Source organism: Glycine soja, chromosome 1 (assembly GCF_004193775.1).
Source record: "Glycine soja cultivar W05 chromosome 1, ASM419377v2, whole genome shotgun sequence".
Lineage (NCBI taxonomy): Eukaryota > Viridiplantae > Streptophyta > Magnoliopsida > Fabales > Fabaceae > Glycine > Glycine soja.
Genome location: NC_041002.1, coordinates 49,042,438 through 49,063,685, shown reverse-complemented (window position 1 = coordinate 49,063,685; position 21,248 = coordinate 49,042,438). Strand labels below are relative to the sequence as shown.

Sequence of the window (21,248 nt, the reverse complement as noted above, 5' to 3'; positions counted from 1 at the left end):
ATGGTACTTGATAGAACATTATGGCGGAAGTTGATCCATGTAGCTGATCCCACCTAGTGGGATAAGGCGTTGTTGTTGTTGAACTTTTTTGTTTCCATTGTATCTTTTTTGGCATGATAAACCACCGTTTGGACCTGCAGATTATGGTAAAGTCGGCCTAAGTCGTGTTGAATAGACCTGACCCTGATTCCCAAATCCCATCACTCTATTGTTATGATTGTGATTCAAAACTGAGCAGTTGTTTTCTGCACCCAAATATGCCTCTTGCACTCCACGTGTTTTTCTTTTTAATAAAAAAGTGAATGAGCAAAAAGACACTTATTATCGTATACTCAACAGGCACCCCAGCAAAACCGTCAAAGGCATGCATTTCAGATTGAAGATGTGTTGTTACAGATTGACTAGTCCAAAAGGTTGGAGAAGTATAATAATTTCTGGAACTTAATCCATAACTATTGATTTTGTTGCTCAAAACACATACTACAAAAAGTTAAAGTATAATCCAAAATGTATTTCAGATTAATGCTTGTTCCAAAATATTAAAAATATAATTATGAAACAAACATTCTAGAATACATTCTTTGCCATCCTCTATTCCACATAAATATATACTAATAATAACAAGAAAAATAATATGGAATTAATTAAAAGTTTTAAACACATTTAAATAAAAATATTTTAAAAGAATAAAAGATTCACATTCGTTTACTGAAATCATAATAGAATCGATTCAAATAAATGATAAAATTATCTCGACTCAAAACAAGATCATCCATTCTGAATGAAGAGAAGTTACACTAAAGTGAAAAACATAAAATAATTATATTATTCATAAAATTATAACAATATATGAAATAAAATCCAATGTCTCGATGTCACATTTATCACAACATTTTTTGTCACAGGCTAAGCCTCTCCATCTCCAACATGAAACTCATCACTCACCTGAAACAAAATAGTAATCAGCCCAAACACAAACACACACTGGAAGTGAGTTATAATAATTCTAAATAAAATAAGGATAAACAAAAACATAATTAAAATACATTATACAATTATTTATACCATAATTCAACTTAATTCATTCCATGTCACTTTACCACTTTATCATTTAAAATTATTTTTCAATCATCAATCACATTATATGTGAATCAAACACTTTATTCAAGAAGAAACAACACTCGCAATTTCATAGTTAACAATTCACAGGCGTTATGCAATAATTATACTAAGACTCAAACATATATGCAATGTGGTACCATGTCAATGAAAAACAACATCAGACGCTTAGGAGTACATAACAAGACACACCACACAATGAGTATGTAAGATCACTCCCAATAAGTAAAATCATAAGGTGACTAGTCATGGTTATTCTGTTTTGCAAGAATGTATCAATCATATGGGATCAACATAGGCTTAAAGGAGCACTCAAACTGAGTGTATTAACCTCCAAGGCTTAAACTCCGAAGAATCCATTAGGGTCTTCCCTTCTTGATTCAGGTCCAACCCTTAAAACAACTTTTGTACACAGACTTTGCTTATGAATTATACAATACTCACGACTTGACATTTATTTTCAAACACGTTTAACACATTACGCTACAATTTAACACCTTGGGTTTTTAACTTGAAATCATACACTTTCTTTTTAACACCTCGTGCATTAATATTTTTCTTAAGATAAACACCAATCAAGTTGTTGTATAATTGTTAGTTGTTATTCATGAGTTAGTTTGATATTGAAAATTTGCAAGGAAATAACAATGTACCCCCAATTTATGGTTCTTTTTGTAGGAATTATATTTATTGTGTGATTTTATAGAGTAGAAACTCTATTTTTTGTGACTTAATGTTGAATCCAACTCAATGCAGGCCAAAGAAGAGAAGGTGAAAGCTGCTGATAACTCGCTTAGCGAGGCAGATTGACTAGGCGAGACTCATCCACTTAGCGAGGCATCCAGCTCACTTAGCGGATGAGAAATCCTAGGAGAGGAAAAGTCAGAAGATTTGTGCACCCAGCGCACAGCCAGCTAACCCAGCTAAGACGTTGTCTCTTCTCACGCTTAGTGCGTCACGCTTGCTTAGTGAAATTTCACTTACTCTCGCTTAGCGAGACATGCTCGCTAAGCAAGTCTTCGGAAGCTGAAGAGTCCAAGAGCCTTTAAAACACTGAAGTTGGCGGAATTCGAACAGGAACGAGTTGAGAGCAACAAATAGCACTTTGCTTCATGAAGGAAAGAGAGATTTAAGGTTGATAGGCTGGAGAAGACATTCTCCATCATTTTCTTCTATTTTTCTTTCACCAAAAATAGTTTTCCTCTTGTATTTTGAAGCTTTGCTTGTAATGGAAGGCTAGAGCATCTTTGTTAGGGAGTTACTACTGAAACTCTTGATGTAATAGTCTTACTATCTATTTAATATTATTTTTTTGTGTTCTTTGCTTCTATTTATGCTTATTTTACATGTTTGTGGCTTGATCACCCATTTGTATGTGTAGTTAGGCTTTTTAGTATTGGAAAATGCTTTAAAACCTTAAAACTTGATAGAGCAAGCTAGAAATGTGTATGTCTAGGAATAAAGTGCAGTGATCTAGTATGCTTTACATTGTAAGCTTAATACAACTCTTTTAGAACAAGTTTGTTGAGGAATCAAGAACAAAGGCTAAGAGAGTTAGGCTCATTCATGTGAGGAATCATGGTTTGAGTAATTTCTCAGTGTAAGAACATGAGGATAACGTTAAATAGAGAAAAACATATTTTATACAACAAGAGAAATTCAGTAGGATACTCCCCAACACTTTTAACTCGATAATTGTCACATTCTATAGCTTTAAATATTCTATTTTTGTTCAAATAGTTTAATAGTGCAGAACTCAATATTTACTTTAATTCAAGCCTTAAAAATGTTTACATACTGAATATACATAGTCTAGGCGAAACAAATTCCCTGTGGATACGATACTCGGTCTTACCGTTTTATATACTACTTGTGCGCATCGGTACACTTGTCGACGTCTCAACAAGTTTTTGGCGCCGTTGCCGGGGAATTTTTTTCCACTTAGATAGTATAATTCAATTTGGAAACTTTTATTCTTTATTCTTTAATTATTTCTTGTGAATAGTTAGAATTAAATTTTTTCTCTTGACTTGGTTAACTGCTGCTCTGTTTAGTTGCTTCTTGTATGCGAGGTAAAATTCCAGCAGGGGATTTAGCTCCATTAGACTTGGAGATTGAAGCCACTTGCAGGAGGAACAATGCAGAAAAGAGGAGAAAAGCTTTACAAGAGAGGACAGTCCGGCCAAGCACCGAGAGAACTCTTTCATCCGAATCATCTTCATTATTTCCAACAAACTTGAGGGAATTCGAAGTTGTTGCATCTGAAGCTCACATCATGGCGGACAACCAACCACAAAGGGCTACTCTTGAGGACTACTCCAGCTCTACTGTGCCGCAATTTTTCACAAGCATTGCGCGGCCAAAAGTCCAAGCACACAACATCACCTATCCACATTCCTTGATTCAGCTTATTCAAGGAAACCTATTCCATGGTCTGCCCAATGAAGACCCTTATGCACACCTTGCAACCTACATAGAGATTTGCAATACAGTGAAGATCGCAGAGGTGCTAGAAGATGCAATAAGGCTAAGCTTGTTTTCATTCTCTTTAGCGGGTGAAGCAAAGAGATGGTTGCATTCTTTCAAGGGGAACAATTTGAAGACATGGGAGGAAGTAGTGGAGAAATTTCTAAAGAAGTACTTCCCCGAATCAAAGACAATTGAGGGCAAAGTGGCTATTTCATCATTACATCAGTTTTTGGATGAGTCTTTGAGTGAAGCGCTAGAAAGATTATGTGGCTTGCTGCATAAGACACCTACTCATGGATTCACAGAGCCTATTCAGTTGAATATCTTCATTGATGGTTTGAGGCCACAGTCCAAGCAATTGTTAGATGCTTCTGCTGGAGGAAAGATTAAGTTGAAAACTCCGGAAGAAGCAATAGAGCTCATTGAGAATATGACTGCAGGTGACCATGCTATCTTGCGTGATAGAACACACATACCCACCAAGAGAAGCCCGTTGGAACTCTCTTCACAAGATGCATTGTTGGCATAGAACAAGCTGTTGGCCAAGCAGCTTGAATCACTCACCGAAACACTCAGCAAATTGCCAACACGGTTACAAGCGGCTCAGCCTTCTCATTCAGCTGTTATGCATGTTGAAGGTTGCAGTATTTATGGAGGAGCTCATGAATCCGACTGTTGCAGTATTTATGGAGGACCTTCAAACAGATCTCCTAATCAAGGATCAAACTTGTATGAGAGGACCACCAAGCTAGAAGAAACTTAGCTCAGTTTATGCAAGTTTCAATGTCTAATCATAAGAGCACTGAATCAGCCATCAAGAATCTGGAAATCCAAGTGGGTCAGCTGACCAAGCAAATAGCTGAGAGTTCTTCTGGAGGTTTTGGAGCTAACATTGAGAAAATTCCTAAAGAAAAGTGCAAGGCTGTTATGATCAGAAGTAGAATGGAGCAAGTTGTGGAAAATGAAAGTAGGACAAATAAAGAGGAGTTAGGAGCTGAGGGAGAAAAATAAAAAGAAGGGGATCAGATGGAAGAGAGAAAATAAATGAAGACGAGGAAGAAGAAAATGAGAAATTTTTTAAAAAGAGAGATAGTGAGGAGGAGAAAAATTCTAAGAGTGAACTGGCTAGAGATAAGAGGAAGGAGGCTGTCCCAAGTTCTGGAAGGGAAGCACCATATCCTTTGGTGTCGTCTAAGAAGGATAAGGAACGACACTTTGTTCGTTTCCTTGATATTTTCAAGAAATTGGAGATTACTATTCCGTTTGGAGAATCCTTGCAACAGATGCCACTGTACTCAAAATTTCTCAAAGATTTGCTGACCAAGAAGGGCAAATACATCCACAGTGACAACATTGTGGTGGAAGGAAATTATGGTGTTGTCATTCAAAGGATCCTTCCACCAAAATATAAGGATCCAAGGAGTGTTACCATTCCTTGCTCAATTGGTGTTCTGTCAGTTGGAAAGGCGCTTATTGACCTAGGGGCTAGCATAAATTTAATGCCCCTATCCATGTGTAGAAGGATTGGAGAGTTGGAAATCCTACCAACAAAAATGACACTGTAGCTGGCAGATCGCTCAATCACAAGGCCATATGGTATAGTGGAGGATGTATTGCTCAAGGTGCGTCAATTCACTTTCCCTGCAGATTTTGTGATCATGGACATTGAAGAGGATGCTGAGATTCCATTGATTCTAGGTCGTCCATTCATGTTAACAACCAATTGTGTGGTTGACATGAGGAAGGGTAACCTTGAGATGAGCGTAAATGATCAGAAGGTTGCTTTCAATTTGTTTGATGCAGTGAAACACTCAAATGATCAAAATGTCTATTCCAAGGTGGAGAAGATTGAGAATGAGATAGCTCTTGTGGCCAGGGCTAAGGTGTTACAGGATCCCTGAGGTAATATACGTCAAGCTAGTGACGTTAAAGAAGTGTTTACTAGGAGGCAACCCAGCCTTTTTCTTACTTTTCTCAATCATTTTTCTGTTAAGCAATTCATGTAGTTAGATTTTGACTCACTTGAGACTGCTAGAGTATAGTGATAAGCATGTTTTGAATGATAAAGGGGTTTGGTCAAAAGCTTCATTGAAGCATTGGATGAGGAAAGAATTTAGAAAAATTTTCAGTCATCCAACTCGCTCAGTGCGCCACCCACGCTAAGCGACCCAAATCATACGCGTTGAGCGAGTAGTATCTCTCGCTAAGCGCGCCAACCCCCATCCATTGATTGTTGGGGTTTCGCTAAGCCAGACAGTTGCACTAAGCCAAAAAACCTCTCGGTTGAGCATTTATTGGAATTGGGCTAAGCGAGTCATCTCGCTAAGCGCAACATAGTCTCTCGCTAAGCGCGCCTATGTGCCAAACGCAAAAGGCTCTCTGTCTGGACCTTCAAGATAATTGGGTTAAGCGAATCATCCCGCTAAGCCCAAAACTCTCTCTGGAATGGTAACAGTGCTAAGGGAGACCATCTTGCTAAGTGCGACCCTACTATTGCATCTTAAGGCATTTAATCTGCTAAGCGAGTTGTGTGCGGCTTAGTGGAAGTTGTAGACCAATCAGCGCTGCATAACTCGTTAAGCGTGCCTTCTACACGCTAAGCCCCAAAACCTATCAGGGAGTTACTACTGAAACTCTTGATGTAATACTCTTACTATCTATTTAATATTATTTTTTTGTGTTCTTTGCTTCTATATATGCTTATTTTACATGTTTGTGACTTGATCACCCATTTGTATGTGTAGTTAGGCTTTTTAATATTGAAAAATGCTTTAAAACCTTAAAACTTGATAGAGCAAGCTAGAAATGTGTATGTCTAGGAATGAAGTATAGTGATCTAGTATGTTTTATACTGTAGACTTAATGCAACTTTTTTAAAACAAGTTTGTTGAGGAATCAAGAATAAATGTTAAGATAGTTAAACTCATTCATGTGAGGAATCATGGTTTGAGTTATAAGATTAACTTCATAATTAAAAAAAATATAAGTGTTGAAAGAAAAAAAAATAAAGAAATTATGAATTCAATTTTCTCATTAATATTTTAATAAAATATTAATAATTATCATTGACCAATAAAAAATAATAAATTTTATTTTACTAAAAAAATACTAATTTCGTACTCTATGTTATATGATGCACGTGCGTAAATATGAGAGTTAAAATATTAGATTATATATTTTAGTTTTTATCGAGAAACAACAACATAAATTCATATCTACACTAGTAAAACTATTTTTAAAAAAAATCTACACTTTTGACAGAAAAAAATCTAGACTTGTAAAATTTAGAAAACTCACTCCTATTCCTAAGTAGTCATAAAATATAAAAATGTTACTCCTTGGAGTAGTCATAAAAACAAGGTTAATGCCACTACTAACGTGTCTTAATTAATAATTAAGAGAAATGTTAAACAATATCTTTTATATTGATTAGGAAAGTGAAAAAAGAAAATTTTTATTTATGATTTTTTATTTTAAATCTTTAACCAATTCATAAAGATACTTATGAGGCAAACTCATTAATTAATTTTATTTTCCCTGTTTTCTTTTCTACTTACCTTCTGCAGAGCTAGTACAGGAGAGTCCTGACTCATTTGAAAATGCACAAACGTTGTCTACTTTCTAGTTACACTCACAGCGTAGTCTAGTAATGACACGTTGCAGTGTATTGACAATAAGCTCCTACTACTTAGGCTAACTAGATAAATAATAACATGTGCTTTTGCGGACAGCAGAAGAGAGAGAAAATATAGAGAATATGGATTTAGACAGATTTAATATAGATATAGATAGATTATACAAATTGTGTAACTTAGTCACCTTTCTTTTACTTTCGTTAAAATAATATTTTATTGTTCTGTGAAGTATGTGTTTGTAGGTGAATTTAAATGTCACTTAAAATTAACCCCCTTACTTCAATTTTGATGCTTCTTTTTTTAATCTATATTTTCCTCCTTTAATTATATTTTTCTGGTTATCAGTCTTAATTTACAAACTCTTGATTGAAATTATCTTTGTAATCATTAAAATATAAAGATAATTATATTCGTGAAGTAAAAAATTATTCAATTGAAATATATTAACGCAATTCAAATATTCGTGATCTCGAAATTGATTTAATTCAAATGCTTAATTTCAGTAATCATTCAATAAAATTATCTTAATTATAATCTTAAATAATTAAAATAGAAATTGAAAAGTGAAATACCTAAATTAGAATTTGTACCAAATCTAATTAACTCAACTTCTCCTTTGGCACTGAACCCTTGTTGAACCTTCCTTCTTCTAACCCAAGTCGCGCGCACGCAGCACCTCTTGCTTCTTCTTGAACCCTAGCCTCTTCGTTGTTGTTCCATTGAATCTCTTCCACATTGAAGCAACCGTAGCCTCTTCGTCGAGTTCCTTCCGACGAGTTCGACCTTCCCGGCTGGAACTTCCGAATCAAGGACTGCCAGCAGGGCTTTCGCTCCAACGTCGGCAACAAAGACATTGGTCTCACTTCGAAGAAACCAGGTTAGTGACTTACTTACTTAGTTAGGTTAAGCTTGTATTAGGCGATTTCGTGTATTGTTGAACAGAGGTCGCGGGTTCGATATAACGTTCTTTTAGTGCTGGTGTTTAACAATGCTTGTTGCAGGGAAGACGCAGGTCATCAATCAGTTCTTGGTGAACAACAGCTGGTACCTTGTTTGACTTGGCTGCAAACGGGTCAGTGGGTATTTGTTAATTTTGTGTGGTTCATGTCTTCATGTTCCTTTGCTTTTTTATTTGACAATGATCTGTAGTTTAGCAAACTTTATACGTTTTTTTTTTTCATTTTTTTTCAATTTTCTTGCTGAATAAATTCATTGAACACCTCTATTTGACAATGATCTGTTGTTTTATTCTGCAAGATATATGTTTGAGTGCATTATTATGTTAATTGAGATGTCAGTTTATTTAAAATTTTAAATGACTGAGATTTGGTGTATTTTGAGTGTTAGTGGGCTTAGATAGGAAAAAGGACCAACCACCTTCTCATACTCCCCTCAACCTTGAAGAGCTCTCATTTCCTCTTCATTCCTCATGTGCTTTGAAACCCTTTTCCCTACAACATCTAACAATGGTTACATTCAATCCATGGAAGCCTTGTTGTTTTGAATCCTAGATCCTCCTTTTTTCATGAACTCTCATTTGGGATCTTTGTTAGAATATTGATTTGGGTTGTTTTGATGATTGATCTAGGTTAAATTAGTTACTTTCAATTCCTAAGCTAAGAAAGATCTGAAAGAAATCCACCAAGCTCATCGTTGTTTCATTTTTCTTTAAGAACATGGAACCCTAGGAATTCCTTAAGTTAAGGGAAGCTTTTATTTAACTTCTCTTCCTAGACAATTCAAATTATTTCGTGCAAGATAATAAGGTAGGGCATGGAGTTTGGTTTCTCTGATAAAAGTGAACACTAAAATAAGAATAGGTCAAAGATATGACAAGTCTGAATTAAAAAGGCAGGGTATGACATTTCCAGTTGTATGGTAAGTTTTCATGCTGCTGTTACCTCAACATCCCATCCAAGTCTTATTAGGAAATCTAGATCACAAACTATTATGTGTATGATAAATTCTAGCACCTGCATTTAAGGCTACACACACAACTATACAACAGAACATGGTCCTATACACTTGTTGATGTCTGTCCTTCCTACTTCCTCCATTTTTATACCTGGATAATCAGATTTATAGACCATGGCTCAACTCTATAAATACTGTCCTGTCCAGTACTGTTGTATAAAGATCTCCAGCCTTTTCAACTATGTTATGGTAACAATGTAACACAACTCTTGCTCTTGGAAATAGTTGACTAGAATGCAAAAAATTTATTCCAAAACTGTAAACCTGATTATATGCAAAAAGTGATACTGAACAATGAGAAGGTTACCATGTATTTCTCATAAGCCATCATGACAAGTTTGTCAAGAGCATTTTGTTCAAAATCCCTGTTAATCAAGATATTGAATTTCCAATAAGAGCTATGAGCTACATAAGTTAAAATTAAGTAAATAATCCGGGAATAAATGGTAGACATTTACTTTTCTTGAAGTTCTTTTGTCACTGAAGCTGATTTCAATAATCCATCTAGCAGGCATTTCCTGTTGGAGATCTACAATATATATGAAAATAAAATCAAAAGACGAATTATGTAAGATCAAAAACAACTTCATTAGGTTCTATATTATATCTATAAATCAGATATCAGGATCTTAACCTGATCTGTATCTTTAATACTTGGAAAGCAACATGTAAATTTTCAGAGCAGTTACATAACAGATGGAAAAAAAGAACATTGGGGAAAGAACATTTAGATGATTAGAAGTCAGAACATTATAGCTTGGCTTCAGCATCAGTTGATACCTGTCCTTGGCAATGCTCCTCTAACCAAGTGATATCCTCACAAATTCCTTCATCATCTGTTTGCAACATTTCAGGCTTGAAAAACAAAAGTAAGAACAATAAGTGCATACTAATCTTAATCTGCAGCAGATTATACAATAACAGACAAAACATCTTGAAATAAATTCTTTAGGTCTATTGATGAGTAGACTGCTGAAGGAACTACAGAATAAACTAGAACAAAATAGTTTAATCAAATTTGATATAGATTCGTATTAGTTCCCCAATATCGAAATTTCATGAAAAACAGCACAAAAATTCTTAAGAAAGTAAGCTAACCACTGATTCTGGGGAAATTCGAATACTTTGAAGCTCCAAGAGAAGCTTTTCATTCATACCCAAGGTGGCATATTGCAACTCTAAACAGATCAAGGTAGGCATGTTCTGGCTTGAATTTAAGCTAGTTGATGGGATATCTACTATATCACTTTCAGTCTCATCATGTCCTGACTTCCTAGTTATCCTATAACCGTTATAAGGAGAGTGACAAGCAAGATGAGAATTAGATGGAGAATGGTGATCCAAGTCTCCGTCTGCCTCAGATTCAGTATCACATGCATCAAACATGATATCTTCACTTTCACTGCTACACTCCTCCGAAATCAAAGCAGATATTAGCCTTTGACCGAGGGGAATTCCATTAGAATCTCCTTTAGCTAGTTGTAACTGTTCTGCTACAATTGCAGCACCCATTCGATCACCAGGTTCAAAATCTCTTTCAGAGCCAGTTAACCCAAACCCATTAGCAACAGCTTCACAATCATCTATATATGAAGGAACTTCCATTGGCATCAATCCACTTGATTCAAGATTTATCTGAAAGATGAATGAATTATTAAAGAAATTTAAATAATTTATTCCCATGATAGGTATAAGAAATTCAGATCAATAAAATCATGCTTTAACTCCAGTATTAATGAAACTATAATTTATACAAGATTGGTTGGTAATTATATAATATATATCAAACCATGGGTGCATGTGTGCGTATCAAACTGATAATATAATGGCCATAGTTCCATACAGAATCAGCACACACTTATAGTAAAAATAATAAATTCTAAACCCAGAATAATCAACCAAAGGATTCATCAGGGCTATAAGATTATGGACACCAGCACAAATCCAAAGCATTACTAAACTACCTTTTCTTTCAAACGAAAGCACCATAATTGAAGTGTGACAAGAGTCATGCCGATCACTGATCTAACACATACTCTTAAAAAGAAAAGCAAAACTCATAATCACCATTAGGGAAAAAAATTAGTACCTTCTGTTTCCAGTAAGCAATATCCTCCTCACTTATCAAACCAAAGAAAGGCTCCATCTGCCTCCAGAATTGGCTGGAAAAAGCATGAGCTGCCAGTAATAAGAAAATCCAGAACTACTCCATCAGGTAGAAAGTATTTAGGCTACACAGCTAGATAATATTTAGTAAGATTCATACCAGAGTTGATAACACCCTTTACAGCAGCCAATAAAGTAGGGCATGGAGTTTGTTTTCTCAACAGCAAATATATCCCCAACAAAACCAAAATAATGTCCCCCTGCATAAGAGAGTTACATTTAGAGAGAGATAGAGAACTGATAGAAATCATAATTGTGTTTTCATTATTGATTTGATGATTACAACAAAGGTCTATATATAGAGCAGAGTTCACAATGAGGCCTAACTCTGACTCTAACAATTACTAACTGATTCTGTTAGTAACTAACAGAATCACAGCATACTAACTAACTAAGAAGAGACAGCTAATAGTAACCACAAACAGTTTTTACAACTAACTGAAAACTAACTGAATTTAAGACTTCTCTCTAACACTCCCCCCACAAGCTCAGCAGTACTAAGTACTCTGAGTTTGGAGCGGAAGTTGTAGAACAAATGCTTGCTGAGTGATTTGGTAAGTATGTCAGCAACTTGGAGTTGTGCAGGAATGTAGGAAACAACCAAAGACTCGTTCAGAACCTTTTCCCTCACAAAAAAAATGTCTAATTCCATGTGTTTCGTTCTGGAGTGAAGCACAGGGTTGTGACTAATAGCAACAGCACTTTGGTTGTCACAATAGATAACTGGAGGAGGGATGGGAACTTTGAGCTCATGGAGAAGAGACTGGAGCCATAGAACTTCAGATGCAGCATGTGCTAGGCTCCTGTATTCGGCCTCTGCACTAGATTTAGCAACCAGAGTTTGCTTTTTAGACCACCAGGACACAAGATTAGGACCAAAAAAGATACAAGCACCTGAAGTGGACCTCCTATCATCAATATCAGAGGCCCAATCTGCATCACAGAAAGCATTAATGCTGAGAGGGGCACTGGTGGTGGCAGGCAGAAGGGTGAGACCATGATCAATGGAGCCCTTTAAGTATCTTAAGATCCTTTTGACTGCACTCCAATGAGAGACCAGTGGCTGAGCGAAAAACTGACACACCTTGCTGACTGAGTATCCAAGTTCAGGTCTGGTAATTGTAGCATACTACAGGGCTCCTACAATGCTTCTGTACAGAGTGGGGTTGTCAAAGGGGTCAGCACCAGTTTTGGACAACTTAAGATTTGCAGGTAAAGGAGTGGAAATCCCTTTGCAGTCTTCCATGCCTGCTCTGTGAAGTATATCTCTAATGTATTTAGCTTGAGATAAATGAAGAGCACCAGATGGAGTAAGCTTGCATTCTATGCCCAGAAAGTACTCAAGAGTGCCAAGCTGCTTAAGAGAAAAGGTAGCATTCAACTTGTTCACAATGAGGTTAATAGCAGTGTTGGAGGAACCCGTGATGATTATATCATCTACATAAATGAGAATAAGCAGGCAGCAGCCATGTTTGTTGAATATGAGAAGAGAGGGATCACACTTGGATTGTTGAAAACCAAAGGAGATGAGAGTATTTGTCAAACTCTCATACCAAGCCCTTGGGGCTTGTTTTAAACCATATATTGCCTTGTGAAGTTTGCATACAAGAGTGGATTCACCCTGAATAAAGCCTTGAGGCTGTTGCATGTAGACATCTTCATGGAGTTGCCCATTAAGAAAGGCATTGTTGACATCAAGTTGAATAAGGGGACATTTGGAAGTAAGAGCAATGGTGAGGACAGTTCTCACTGTGATTGGTTTCACCACTGGAGAGTAGGTGTCACTGTAATCTTGACCATATTTCTGGTTGAATCCTTTGGCGACCAAGCGTGCTTTATATTTGTTTATGGTACCATCCGGGTTCTCTTTGATCCTGAAAATCCATTTGCACCCGATGGCTCTTTTATGAGGAGGAAGAGGTACCAAGCTCCATGTTTTGTTAGCTTGAAGAGCTTGATACTCTTGTTGCATAACTTCAGTCCAGTGGATAGATGAAAGAGCTTGCTGCACAGTGGTTGGTTCAGTGGTTGTTAGATTGATTGTGGGAAAGAGAGGAGGTTTGAGATGGCCAGTTTTGGATCTTGTAAGCATATGATGGGTGTTGGTTGTAGGTGAAGGAGAGGAAGTGGGAGTGGAGTTAGGATCAATGGTGGAGGAAGCTGTGGAGGGTAAGGTTGGAGTTGGAGAGGCAGAGGCACTGATGTATGGTGAAGATGTGTGGCTGGGAAAGGTAGTTGGTATGTGAGGAGTAGGTGTGTGAGGAGTAGGTTGGTTGTTTGGTGTGAGATTGTTTGGTGTGTGAGGAGTTTGTAGGGGAATATGGTTGACAACTCCAAGGGGAGCTGCTGATGTGACAGTTTGGTTAGGAGAGCAGGTGGTAGGTGGAGTGATTTGATAAGGGAAGTGCTTCTCATTAAACAACACATCCTTGGAGATATAGATGCGGCCAGACTTATTGTCAAGACACTTGTAACCCCTGTGAGAAGTAGAATAGCCCAGAAAGATGCATTCTTTTGACCTGTATTGGAACTTAGGATTGTTGTAAGGGGTTAGAAGAGGATAACAAGCACAACCAAAGGCTCTGATACCATGTTACATTTAGAGAGAGATAGAGAACTGATAGAAATCATAATTGTGTTTTCATTATTGATTTGATGATTACAACAAAGGTCTATATATAGAGCAGAGTTCACAATGAGGCCTAACTCTGACTCTAACAATTACTAACTGATTTTGTTAGTAACTAACAGAATCACAGCATACTAACTAACTAAGAAGAGACAACTAATAGTAACCACAAACAGTTTTTACAACTAACTGAATTTAAGACTTCTCTCTAACAAAGAGATAAGACATGCAGAGACAATACCAAAATGAGGACATTATCCCTCAAACACAAAAACAGATTGAATTAAACCATTTCGTAGAAATCATGAACGGCGAACTTACGCCAAGTTTAATTAAGCTCCAAAATGGTGCTCAGAATTTGAAGGAAATTAAATATTCTACTATTTTTTACAATTTTAGACCAAAATTAAAAAGCCTATCTGACCATAAGTCCATAACCCAACTCAATTAAAAACCCTTTCATACCAAAATTATAGAAGGTATCCCACTTGTGCGCCTGGGTTTCACTATAAATTTGATACTAATTTTATTGTATCAATGACAGGGATGTCATGTTATATAGTTGCACAATCCTCAGGCTGGATGGTCCCCATTCCTCCAAATGGCAATTCATCTTGTCATTCCTTACAGTACTAGTCTGAAATGTTAAACTAAAGATAACTGCATGTGATTAATGCTAAAATTTCCCCTTATTATAGACTAGAAACGTATGAAATTGAGAGAAAGCATAAGTTGGCCAGATTCACAGTTAAATAGACAGAAAAAATGACTGAGATTTTATCTTATTCCGAGTCAACAACAATGAGGAATTGGGGATTACATGAAATGAAGCCAACAAAGTGAATAAAATACATTGTTAGCTAACAAACCAATGAATTAGCAGTAAATAATCCCTAATTTCTTCACTCTTTTGCATTCTTTTCCCAGTTGAGTCTATCAGATATGTCTTCTTAGAAGATAGAAACTTTATTAGAAGACTATAGAAAGTCAACGATTCAGAGCTTGCAATTGTTGACAAGCAAAACATTAAAGTTACTTAACTTAACAGCATTGAGTTTAGCTAACAACCCATAAAGAACTTCAAACTACTTACTGCCATTTAATAAAAAAAATGCAATAGAAGCACTCCAACCAAAACAAACATGCACACTAGTAAAGAGAAACTGGTGATGAAAAACAAGAAGTAGGATTTGCCAACATAGTGGCAGTGACATGAGTAGCATACTGTACTATGAAGATAAAGTAGTGTTTTCATACCTGTCCAACTCTCTGTCCACCAAATACCTTCCCAAATGTTGGAGCATCTGGAGGAGTCATTCATAGGAAGATGTCTACCTTCGAAAGATAAAGAACAGAATGATATAAGGATTAAAGATACAAAATATAGCCTGATACTACTTAACATCAAAGATGGCAAGACAGACCAAGTTGATTCTGATGACCAATGGTTTAGATGGTGCTGTCTTCACCAACTTTGGAAGACTCCAAACATCCATCGCTTGAGAAATAACGTTAGGAAAAACAACAGTGCCTTAAATGGAGGAGGGGACCTGGACTATATATGTAAATGAAATGAATTCCAAGCATAATAAAAGAAGAAAGTGAATTTCTCCAGGTTTATATTTCACATTACAGGCATAATAAAATTATAATGAACAGTCAACTAAACAGGCAACCGACTGTATCAATATTAGTTCTTAGTTCTTGAATCTTGATCTATGAAGCACCGACACCGACACCGACACGGACACCGGACACGACACGGATACGGACACGTGGACACCTGTAATGTCCAAAATATAAAACGTAATACGGGTGTCGTGTCGGTGTCGGACACTGACACGGACGCGTGTCGGACACCGGACACGGCAAAGGGCTGAAGTGTCCGTGCTTCATAGATCTTGATTAAGTGTTTTATCATAAAATGCCGTTAAAAGTCTAAAAGACAATGAACCTTTACAGATCTGAGAAACGTACATTTAAAAACAAATATCACAAAGCAAAAAGGTGCAGAACTTCAAGATAAGGCAGATTCTGCAAGCACATCCGCCGGACTGAGGTTGAGATTGATAGCCACCAGAAGATCTTAGGTTCACGTCAAAGATATCTTCTTGTTTTGTGGAGGATAGTGTTTCCATTCCAGGTAATGCAGCAGCAATTTTTAGAAAGAGGGCCTAAATATAACAATAAGCCAAAACAGGGAAAAATGTAAAACATGCATGGATTGCATGCAAATGAAGGTGATCTGATAACTGAAACAGTTAGCCTTCTAATGATAGTTAACTTTGTTTGACAAGTAGATAATAATATCTCAAGGTTATTAACCATCACACATAGTTTATATGGATGTGATTTACAATCCCACATTTGAACCATTTCCAAATATCTATCCCATGACAATGCAAGAGTTATACAGTTCATGCCAGAAAAAAAATTCCAACTATTTTTCCAAGGTTAATCAGAATGACAAAGTGCATGTGTGCAGGGCTCAATGGGCATAGAATTTCTCTTAATCATTACATGATGACGGTAAACAAGTAAGTTATTGCATAATTATGCAAAAGAAGAGGGAGGCTTACCTTTATACATGATAATGAAATAGATGAATAAATTTTAAATAAATTTTTGAAATGTTCAAGATGTCAAATTAAAAGATATTATTGTGATAATTATCCATATAGACAATGGAATATGTAAATATATTTTATCTTTTTTTCATGCTTAATTAGTAGTGTACTTTGTTTAAATTGTATTAAATTTTGTTCATTTATGGCTTTATTATTAACATATTATTTTTCTTATATTTTAATAAATTAAGAAAATCCCTAATTATTTGTAACTTTATGCAAAAATAAAATCCTGAAACTGCTGCAGTGCTTAAATTTATTCTTCCCCTCTATTTTTCTAACTTTTAAGGGTTTTGGTCGTGGATCAAAACAATGGAGAAGGATTTTGTAATGCATTTTAATCAATGGTCATCTAATCTCAAGGAGGGGTTTAGTAGTTAGGAGGGAATGGGTGAAGATGGCTTATGTAACATTTCATTGTGCCCTCAGCTTGGTAAATTAAAAACTGGAATCCTGCTAGACACATATCTACTAATTTGTAACCATAGTACCACTGGTACTAATTCAGTTATATAATATATATATTTTTGCCGAGCAAAAAAAAAGTGTATTTTTCACTTTCAAGTTTCAATTTTTTTATTCACGTTTGTTTCTTCTGATTCCCCATTATCCATTTTATTGGTTTCTGCTCTAATTTTTTTTGGGTTTCAAACGGGATTCTTGGCAAAGAAACGGCATTTGGCGTTCAGGGATGATTTTTAAAACCCTAAAACTCCACTACTTTGGAGGCAGTCTCAAATTGAAGGTTTTGCTTCTGCACTGCATCTTACTGAATCAAGGTTTGGTGATCTCTCACGTTTTTACTTTTCTTCTAAAAATAACTCAGCATGTTGTTAGTAACACACACTGCCATGCACGAAACTTGCTTGAGAAAACTCCCCAACGGGAAATGGCATAAAATTTTGTAATTAAATCTTTTTCGGCTAATGCTATAGGAAATAACTTTCTTCACTGAAGGTAATGGTGTTGGTCTAACTTAAATCTTGCATTTTCTTTGGGCAATTTTTTTGAAGGCGTGAAGCTTCAAAACATAGAGTACCAACCTGGTTCCACTCTTACAAGTTACTAGTTTATGCAAATATAACTCAACAAACACAATGCTGGTCTTTCAAGCAAAGTGCATTAAACACATGGAAGCTTTTACTCAAAGGTTTATATCTAGATGGTCCGTTACACTTTACGCTCGTTACTCTGATACTCCTCAGAAGAAGTCTAAGCTTGCTCCTTTGCAGGTTGATCATCAACTCTTTTCTGCCACTCACTTAATGCACAAAAAAGGACAAAATGTGATTTATTTAAAGTTTCTGAGCTGAGCACTGCATTGGGGTTTTGGGTATTTGTTTGTAGGAGAGAAGAATGATGGACCAGTGTAAGATATTTGCAAAAGCAGGTGATGGAGGTAATGGTTGTTCTAGCTTGCGCAAGGGAAGACCTGATGGTGTGTTTTCTTTACTTATCTTTGTTTTGATGTACAGCCAAGTTTTGAACTGCAGATGCAGTTGTGTTGTGATTACAGAAATTGCGGTCCAATTCAACCGTAGTTGTGGTTGCAATTAGGTGGTAGAGACTTTCAAAATGGCAATATTGCAGCTGTAGTTGTGGTTGAAGACCACAATTTGAAACTATGTGTTTAGCATAATTCAAAGTTTAATTATTTATTTTTAATTTTGAGTGTTTTATGGTATCAGATTTGTTGTTGTCATCCTTTTTGTTATTTTTTATAATGTAACTGTTTAGCAGTTTGAAATGTGGTATCACGAGTACTATTATGAGATTGATGTTAAGAAATGTGGATGGTGTGCAACGGAGTTTATGACGATTCTACTTTGGTGTCTGTGTTTAACATAGGTGGCAATGGGGGGAGAGGTGGTGATGTGATTCTGGAATGCTCTCACAGAGTTTGGGACTTCAGTGGTTTGCAGCGTCACCTGGTATGCACTTGTATCTTCTGCCAAAATATTTTGTGAAATGATGAGATTTTTCATGTCTAAAAGATTGGTGACGGTAATGGTGTCCAATAGATAGCTGAGAAAGGAGGACCTGGATCATCAAAAAAGTTGATAGGTAGCAGGGGTGCTGATAAGGTAATTGATGTTTACCTGTTCTTTTTATTTTAAAACAATTCATAGTTTTCTTCTCTCTTATTTGGCCATGTTTGCAATACAGAACTGCAAGTTCATTCCAAAATCATATGCTTTATTTATAGGTTGCCCGTGTACCGATTGGCTCTGTAGTACATCTCGTTAATGGTGATATTCCTTCTGTTGTCAAAACTCAATCCGCAACAGATGTAGACCCTTGGGATATTCCCGGAGCACTTGTTGATGATTTTCCTAACCCTGGCAATGGTTCTACCTCCAGTGTTACTAGTGGGGAAGTCAAAGCAATGCATTCTACTAGCTGCTCCTCATCACAAGATGAAGAAACAGATGTTAAGAAATCTGAAAAATCAAGACAAGTTGCATTAACAGATGTATTTTCTCAACTCTCCACTTCTAATGGAGCTCCTGAATTTGGAACAGAGGATATAGGAGAGAAACAAGAGATACTATACAATGTTGCTGAGTTAACAGAAGAAGGTCAACAAATTGTCATTGCTCGTGGAGGAGAGGGTGGTCTGGGCAACGTGTCTTGTGTCAAAGATTCAAGGAAGCCTGTGACTATGGCATTTTCATGCCAACACATGGACAATGTTCAGGACCCTGACAGTGTTCTCTCCTCTCAGCAAGCAGGTTCACCTGGTTCTGAGACTGTTCTTATATTAGAACTCAAGAGTATTGCTGATGTGAGCTTTGTGGGAATGCCTAATGCTGGTAAAAGCACTTTACTTGGGGCTATATCAAGGGCTAAGCCTGCTGTTGGTGACTATGCCTTCACTACTCTTAGGCCAAATTTGGGGAATCTAAACTATGATGATCTCTCAATAACTGTGGCTGATATTCCTGGACTTATAAAAGGCGCACACCAAAATCGTGGACTCGGACATGCGTTTCTGCGCCACATAGAACGCACAAAGGTTCTTGCTTATGTGGTAGACTTGGCTGCTGCTTTAAATGGAAGAAAGGGAATTCCACCATGGGAACAGCTGAGAGACTTAATTCTAGAGCTAGAGTACCATCAAGATGGTTTATCCAAACGACCATCCTTGATAGTTGCAAATAAGACTGATGAGGAAGGTGCAGAAGAAGTGTATAAAGAGTTAAAGAGAAGGGTCCAGGGTGTTCCCATCTTTCCTGTGTGTGCTGTTTTGGGGGAAGGGATAGCAGATCTTAAAGCTGGACTTAAAATGCTTGTCAGTTCTGAAATGTCATCTGAACTTTGCCTGGATCAAATTTTGCTTGCTTAGATTATTATTAAGAGCTCCTCTTGAAACTGTAAGTCAAGATGTCCAAACCCGAGGAAATATAGAACTGAAAAATGTGATTTATGAATGATGTTATGGCCTTCAGTTCCTGTGTATATATTTTTTGGGGGGCCTTAAGACAAGACTTTTAACCATCAACAGAATATTGCATGATTTTTAGTTGTGTGAAAAGGAAAAGAGGGACATCAAAAAAGACATTGGAGGAAATTATCAAGAGAGATCTCATGACTTAGTAATTTTCTTGAAAGTTTGATTTTTAACCGAATTGAATGACATCGTGTGATTCATGTATACGACTTCACCAGCTTTACCTAGTGAGATAAGATTGTTGTTGTTAAGACAACACTAACAAGTGCTGTCTAAGGCACACCCAAGAGCGCTCTGTGGGATTCCAGCAACAGTGGGGATATGTATACAGTGCGTGGAAAGAATGGGTTATAATATCGTATGCTGAGAGCTTTATGTTAGCCTTTATATTCAATGTCAACCACGCCAAGGGTTAATAGTAATAGAGAAGCAGCTGCACCAGTGGTTTGAGCCATCCGGCCAAAGGCATGTTTGCTAAGAGAATGAAATCAGTGCTATCACTTGAACCTTGATTAGTTATAACTGCAGTGAATAGGCACCGTTGATACACCTCACCTGTTGATTATATTGACCAACCAAAGTACAACTTAGTGAGATAATAGATCAGTTTCAAAGAATTACATTTGATAACCAAAAATGACAGAAATAACCCAAAAATACTGTGTCAAAAACATGGTGGGGTATGAAAAAAAATCGGGTTAGAGATTTTAACAAAAAACACATGAGTAATAGTCTTCAAACTAATAAGCTTCCGGGTGTTGCTAGGTGCACCTAGCATTATTGTTGATGCACCCAGCACTTAAGGTAAAATGACAAAAATATCCTTGATCCGTAAGTCATTTAAGTTGATTCGTAAAAGCCTTACGGATCAACTTGATTCGTAAAAGTCTTACGGATCAACTTGATCCGTAAGCCATTTAAGTTCTTACGGATCAACTTGATCCGTAAGCCTTTTACGGAACAATACGGATCAACATGATCCGTAAGCTTTTTACGAATTAACTTGATCCGTAAGACTTTTACGGATCATGTTGATCCGTATTGTTCCATAAAAGGCTTACGGGTCAAGTTGATCCGTAAATCCCTTTCGTTGTCCACAAAGAAACAGTCAAGCCTGTTGTGTTTCAGAGCAACAAGGGCAGTTGACTTGGTTTAGAAGAAACTTCCCATTAAAGAAA

General features: G+C 36.6%; 3 protein-coding genes across 5 annotated transcripts; 2 read left to right on the top strand and 1 right to left on the bottom strand.

Annotated features, from left to right (window-relative positions):
• The first annotated feature begins 4,371 nt into the window (after positions 1-4,371).
• LOC114391512 lies at positions 4,372-5,489 on the top strand. The gene is made up of 3 exons (XM_028352530.1): positions 4,372-4,539; positions 4,674-5,054; positions 5,154-5,489. Exons 1-3 carry the CDS (start codon positions 4,372-4,374, stop codon positions 5,487-5,489), a joined length of 885 nt encoding a protein of 294 aa, XP_028208331.1.
• A 2,333-nt stretch (positions 5,490-7,822) lies between these two features.
• LOC114418184 (probable GTP-binding protein OBGM, mitochondrial) lies at positions 7,823-20,274 on the top strand. 3 transcript variants are annotated; one of them, XM_028383426.1, is made up of 8 exons: positions 7,823-8,100; positions 8,225-8,295; positions 17,289-17,398; positions 17,633-17,851; positions 17,967-18,057; positions 18,468-18,550; positions 18,641-18,703; positions 18,826-20,274. In XM_028383426.1, the coding sequence occupies exons 4-8, from the start codon at positions 17,717-17,719 to the stop codon at positions 19,963-19,965; spliced, it is 1,512 nt and encodes a 503-aa protein (XP_028239227.1). In that variant the 5' UTR covers positions 7,823-8,100; positions 8,225-8,295; positions 17,289-17,398; positions 17,633-17,716; the 3' UTR covers positions 19,966-20,274. The 3 variants fall into 3 exon arrangements, with proteins under 3 accessions (XP_028239227.1, XP_028239209.1, XP_028239218.1); XM_028383408.1 differs by having other exon boundaries at positions 15,955-17,398; XM_028383417.1 differs by lacking the exons at positions 7,823-8,100; positions 8,225-8,295 and adding an exon at positions 13,329-16,135.
• LOC114418202 lies at positions 8,868-10,416 on the bottom strand. The gene is made up of 4 exons (XM_028383438.1): positions 10,296-10,416; positions 9,978-10,052; positions 9,656-9,726; positions 8,868-9,562 (listed from the first exon to the last, which is right to left on the bottom strand). Exons 1-4 carry the CDS (start codon positions 10,395-10,397, stop codon positions 9,466-9,468), a joined length of 345 nt encoding a protein of 114 aa, XP_028239239.1. The 5' UTR covers positions 10,398-10,416; the 3' UTR covers positions 8,868-9,465.
• Positions 20,275-21,248: the final 974 nt, after the last annotated feature.

What these genes read in the sequence shown, in the direction of transcription:
- LOC114391512 (XM_028352530.1), top strand. Translation starts at nt 4,372, where the DNA reads ATGTCTAATCATAAGAGCACTGAATCAGCCATCAAGAATCTGGAAATC. An exon ending in TCAGAAGTAGAATGGAGCAA is followed by an intron (nt 4,540 to 4,673) that starts GTTGTGGAAAAT and finishes TTTTTTAAAAAG; the next exon opens with AGAGATAGTGAGGAGGAGAA. An exon ending in GTGTTCTGTCAGTTGGAAAG is followed by an intron (nt 5,055 to 5,153) that starts GCGCTTATTGAC and finishes ATGACACTGTAG; the next exon opens with CTGGCAGATCGCTCAATCAC.
- LOC114418202 (XM_028383438.1), bottom strand. Translation starts at nt 10,397, where the DNA reads ATGCCTACCTTGATCTGTTTAGAGTTGCAATATGCCACCTTGGGTATG. An exon ending in GAATTTCCCCAGAATCAGTG is followed by an intron (nt 10,053 to 10,295) that starts GTTAGCTTACTT and finishes TTGTTTTTCAAG; the next exon opens with CCTGAAATGTTGCAAACAGA. An exon ending in AGGAGCATTGCCAAGGACAG is followed by an intron (nt 9,727 to 9,977) that starts GTATCAACTGAT and finishes TATATATTGTAG; the next exon opens with ATCTCCAACAGGAAATGCCT.
- LOC114418184 (XM_028383426.1), top strand. Translation starts at nt 17,717, where the DNA reads ATGCTGGTCTTTCAAGCAAAGTGCATTAAACACATGGAAGCTTTTACT. An exon ending in GCGCAAGGGAAGACCTGATG is followed by an intron (nt 18,058 to 18,467) that starts GTGTGTTTTCTT and finishes TGTTTAACATAG; the next exon opens with GTGGCAATGGGGGGAGAGGT. An exon ending in GTAGCAGGGGTGCTGATAAG is followed by an intron (nt 18,704 to 18,825) that starts GTAATTGATGTT and finishes CTTTATTTATAG; the next exon opens with GTTGCCCGTGTACCGATTGG.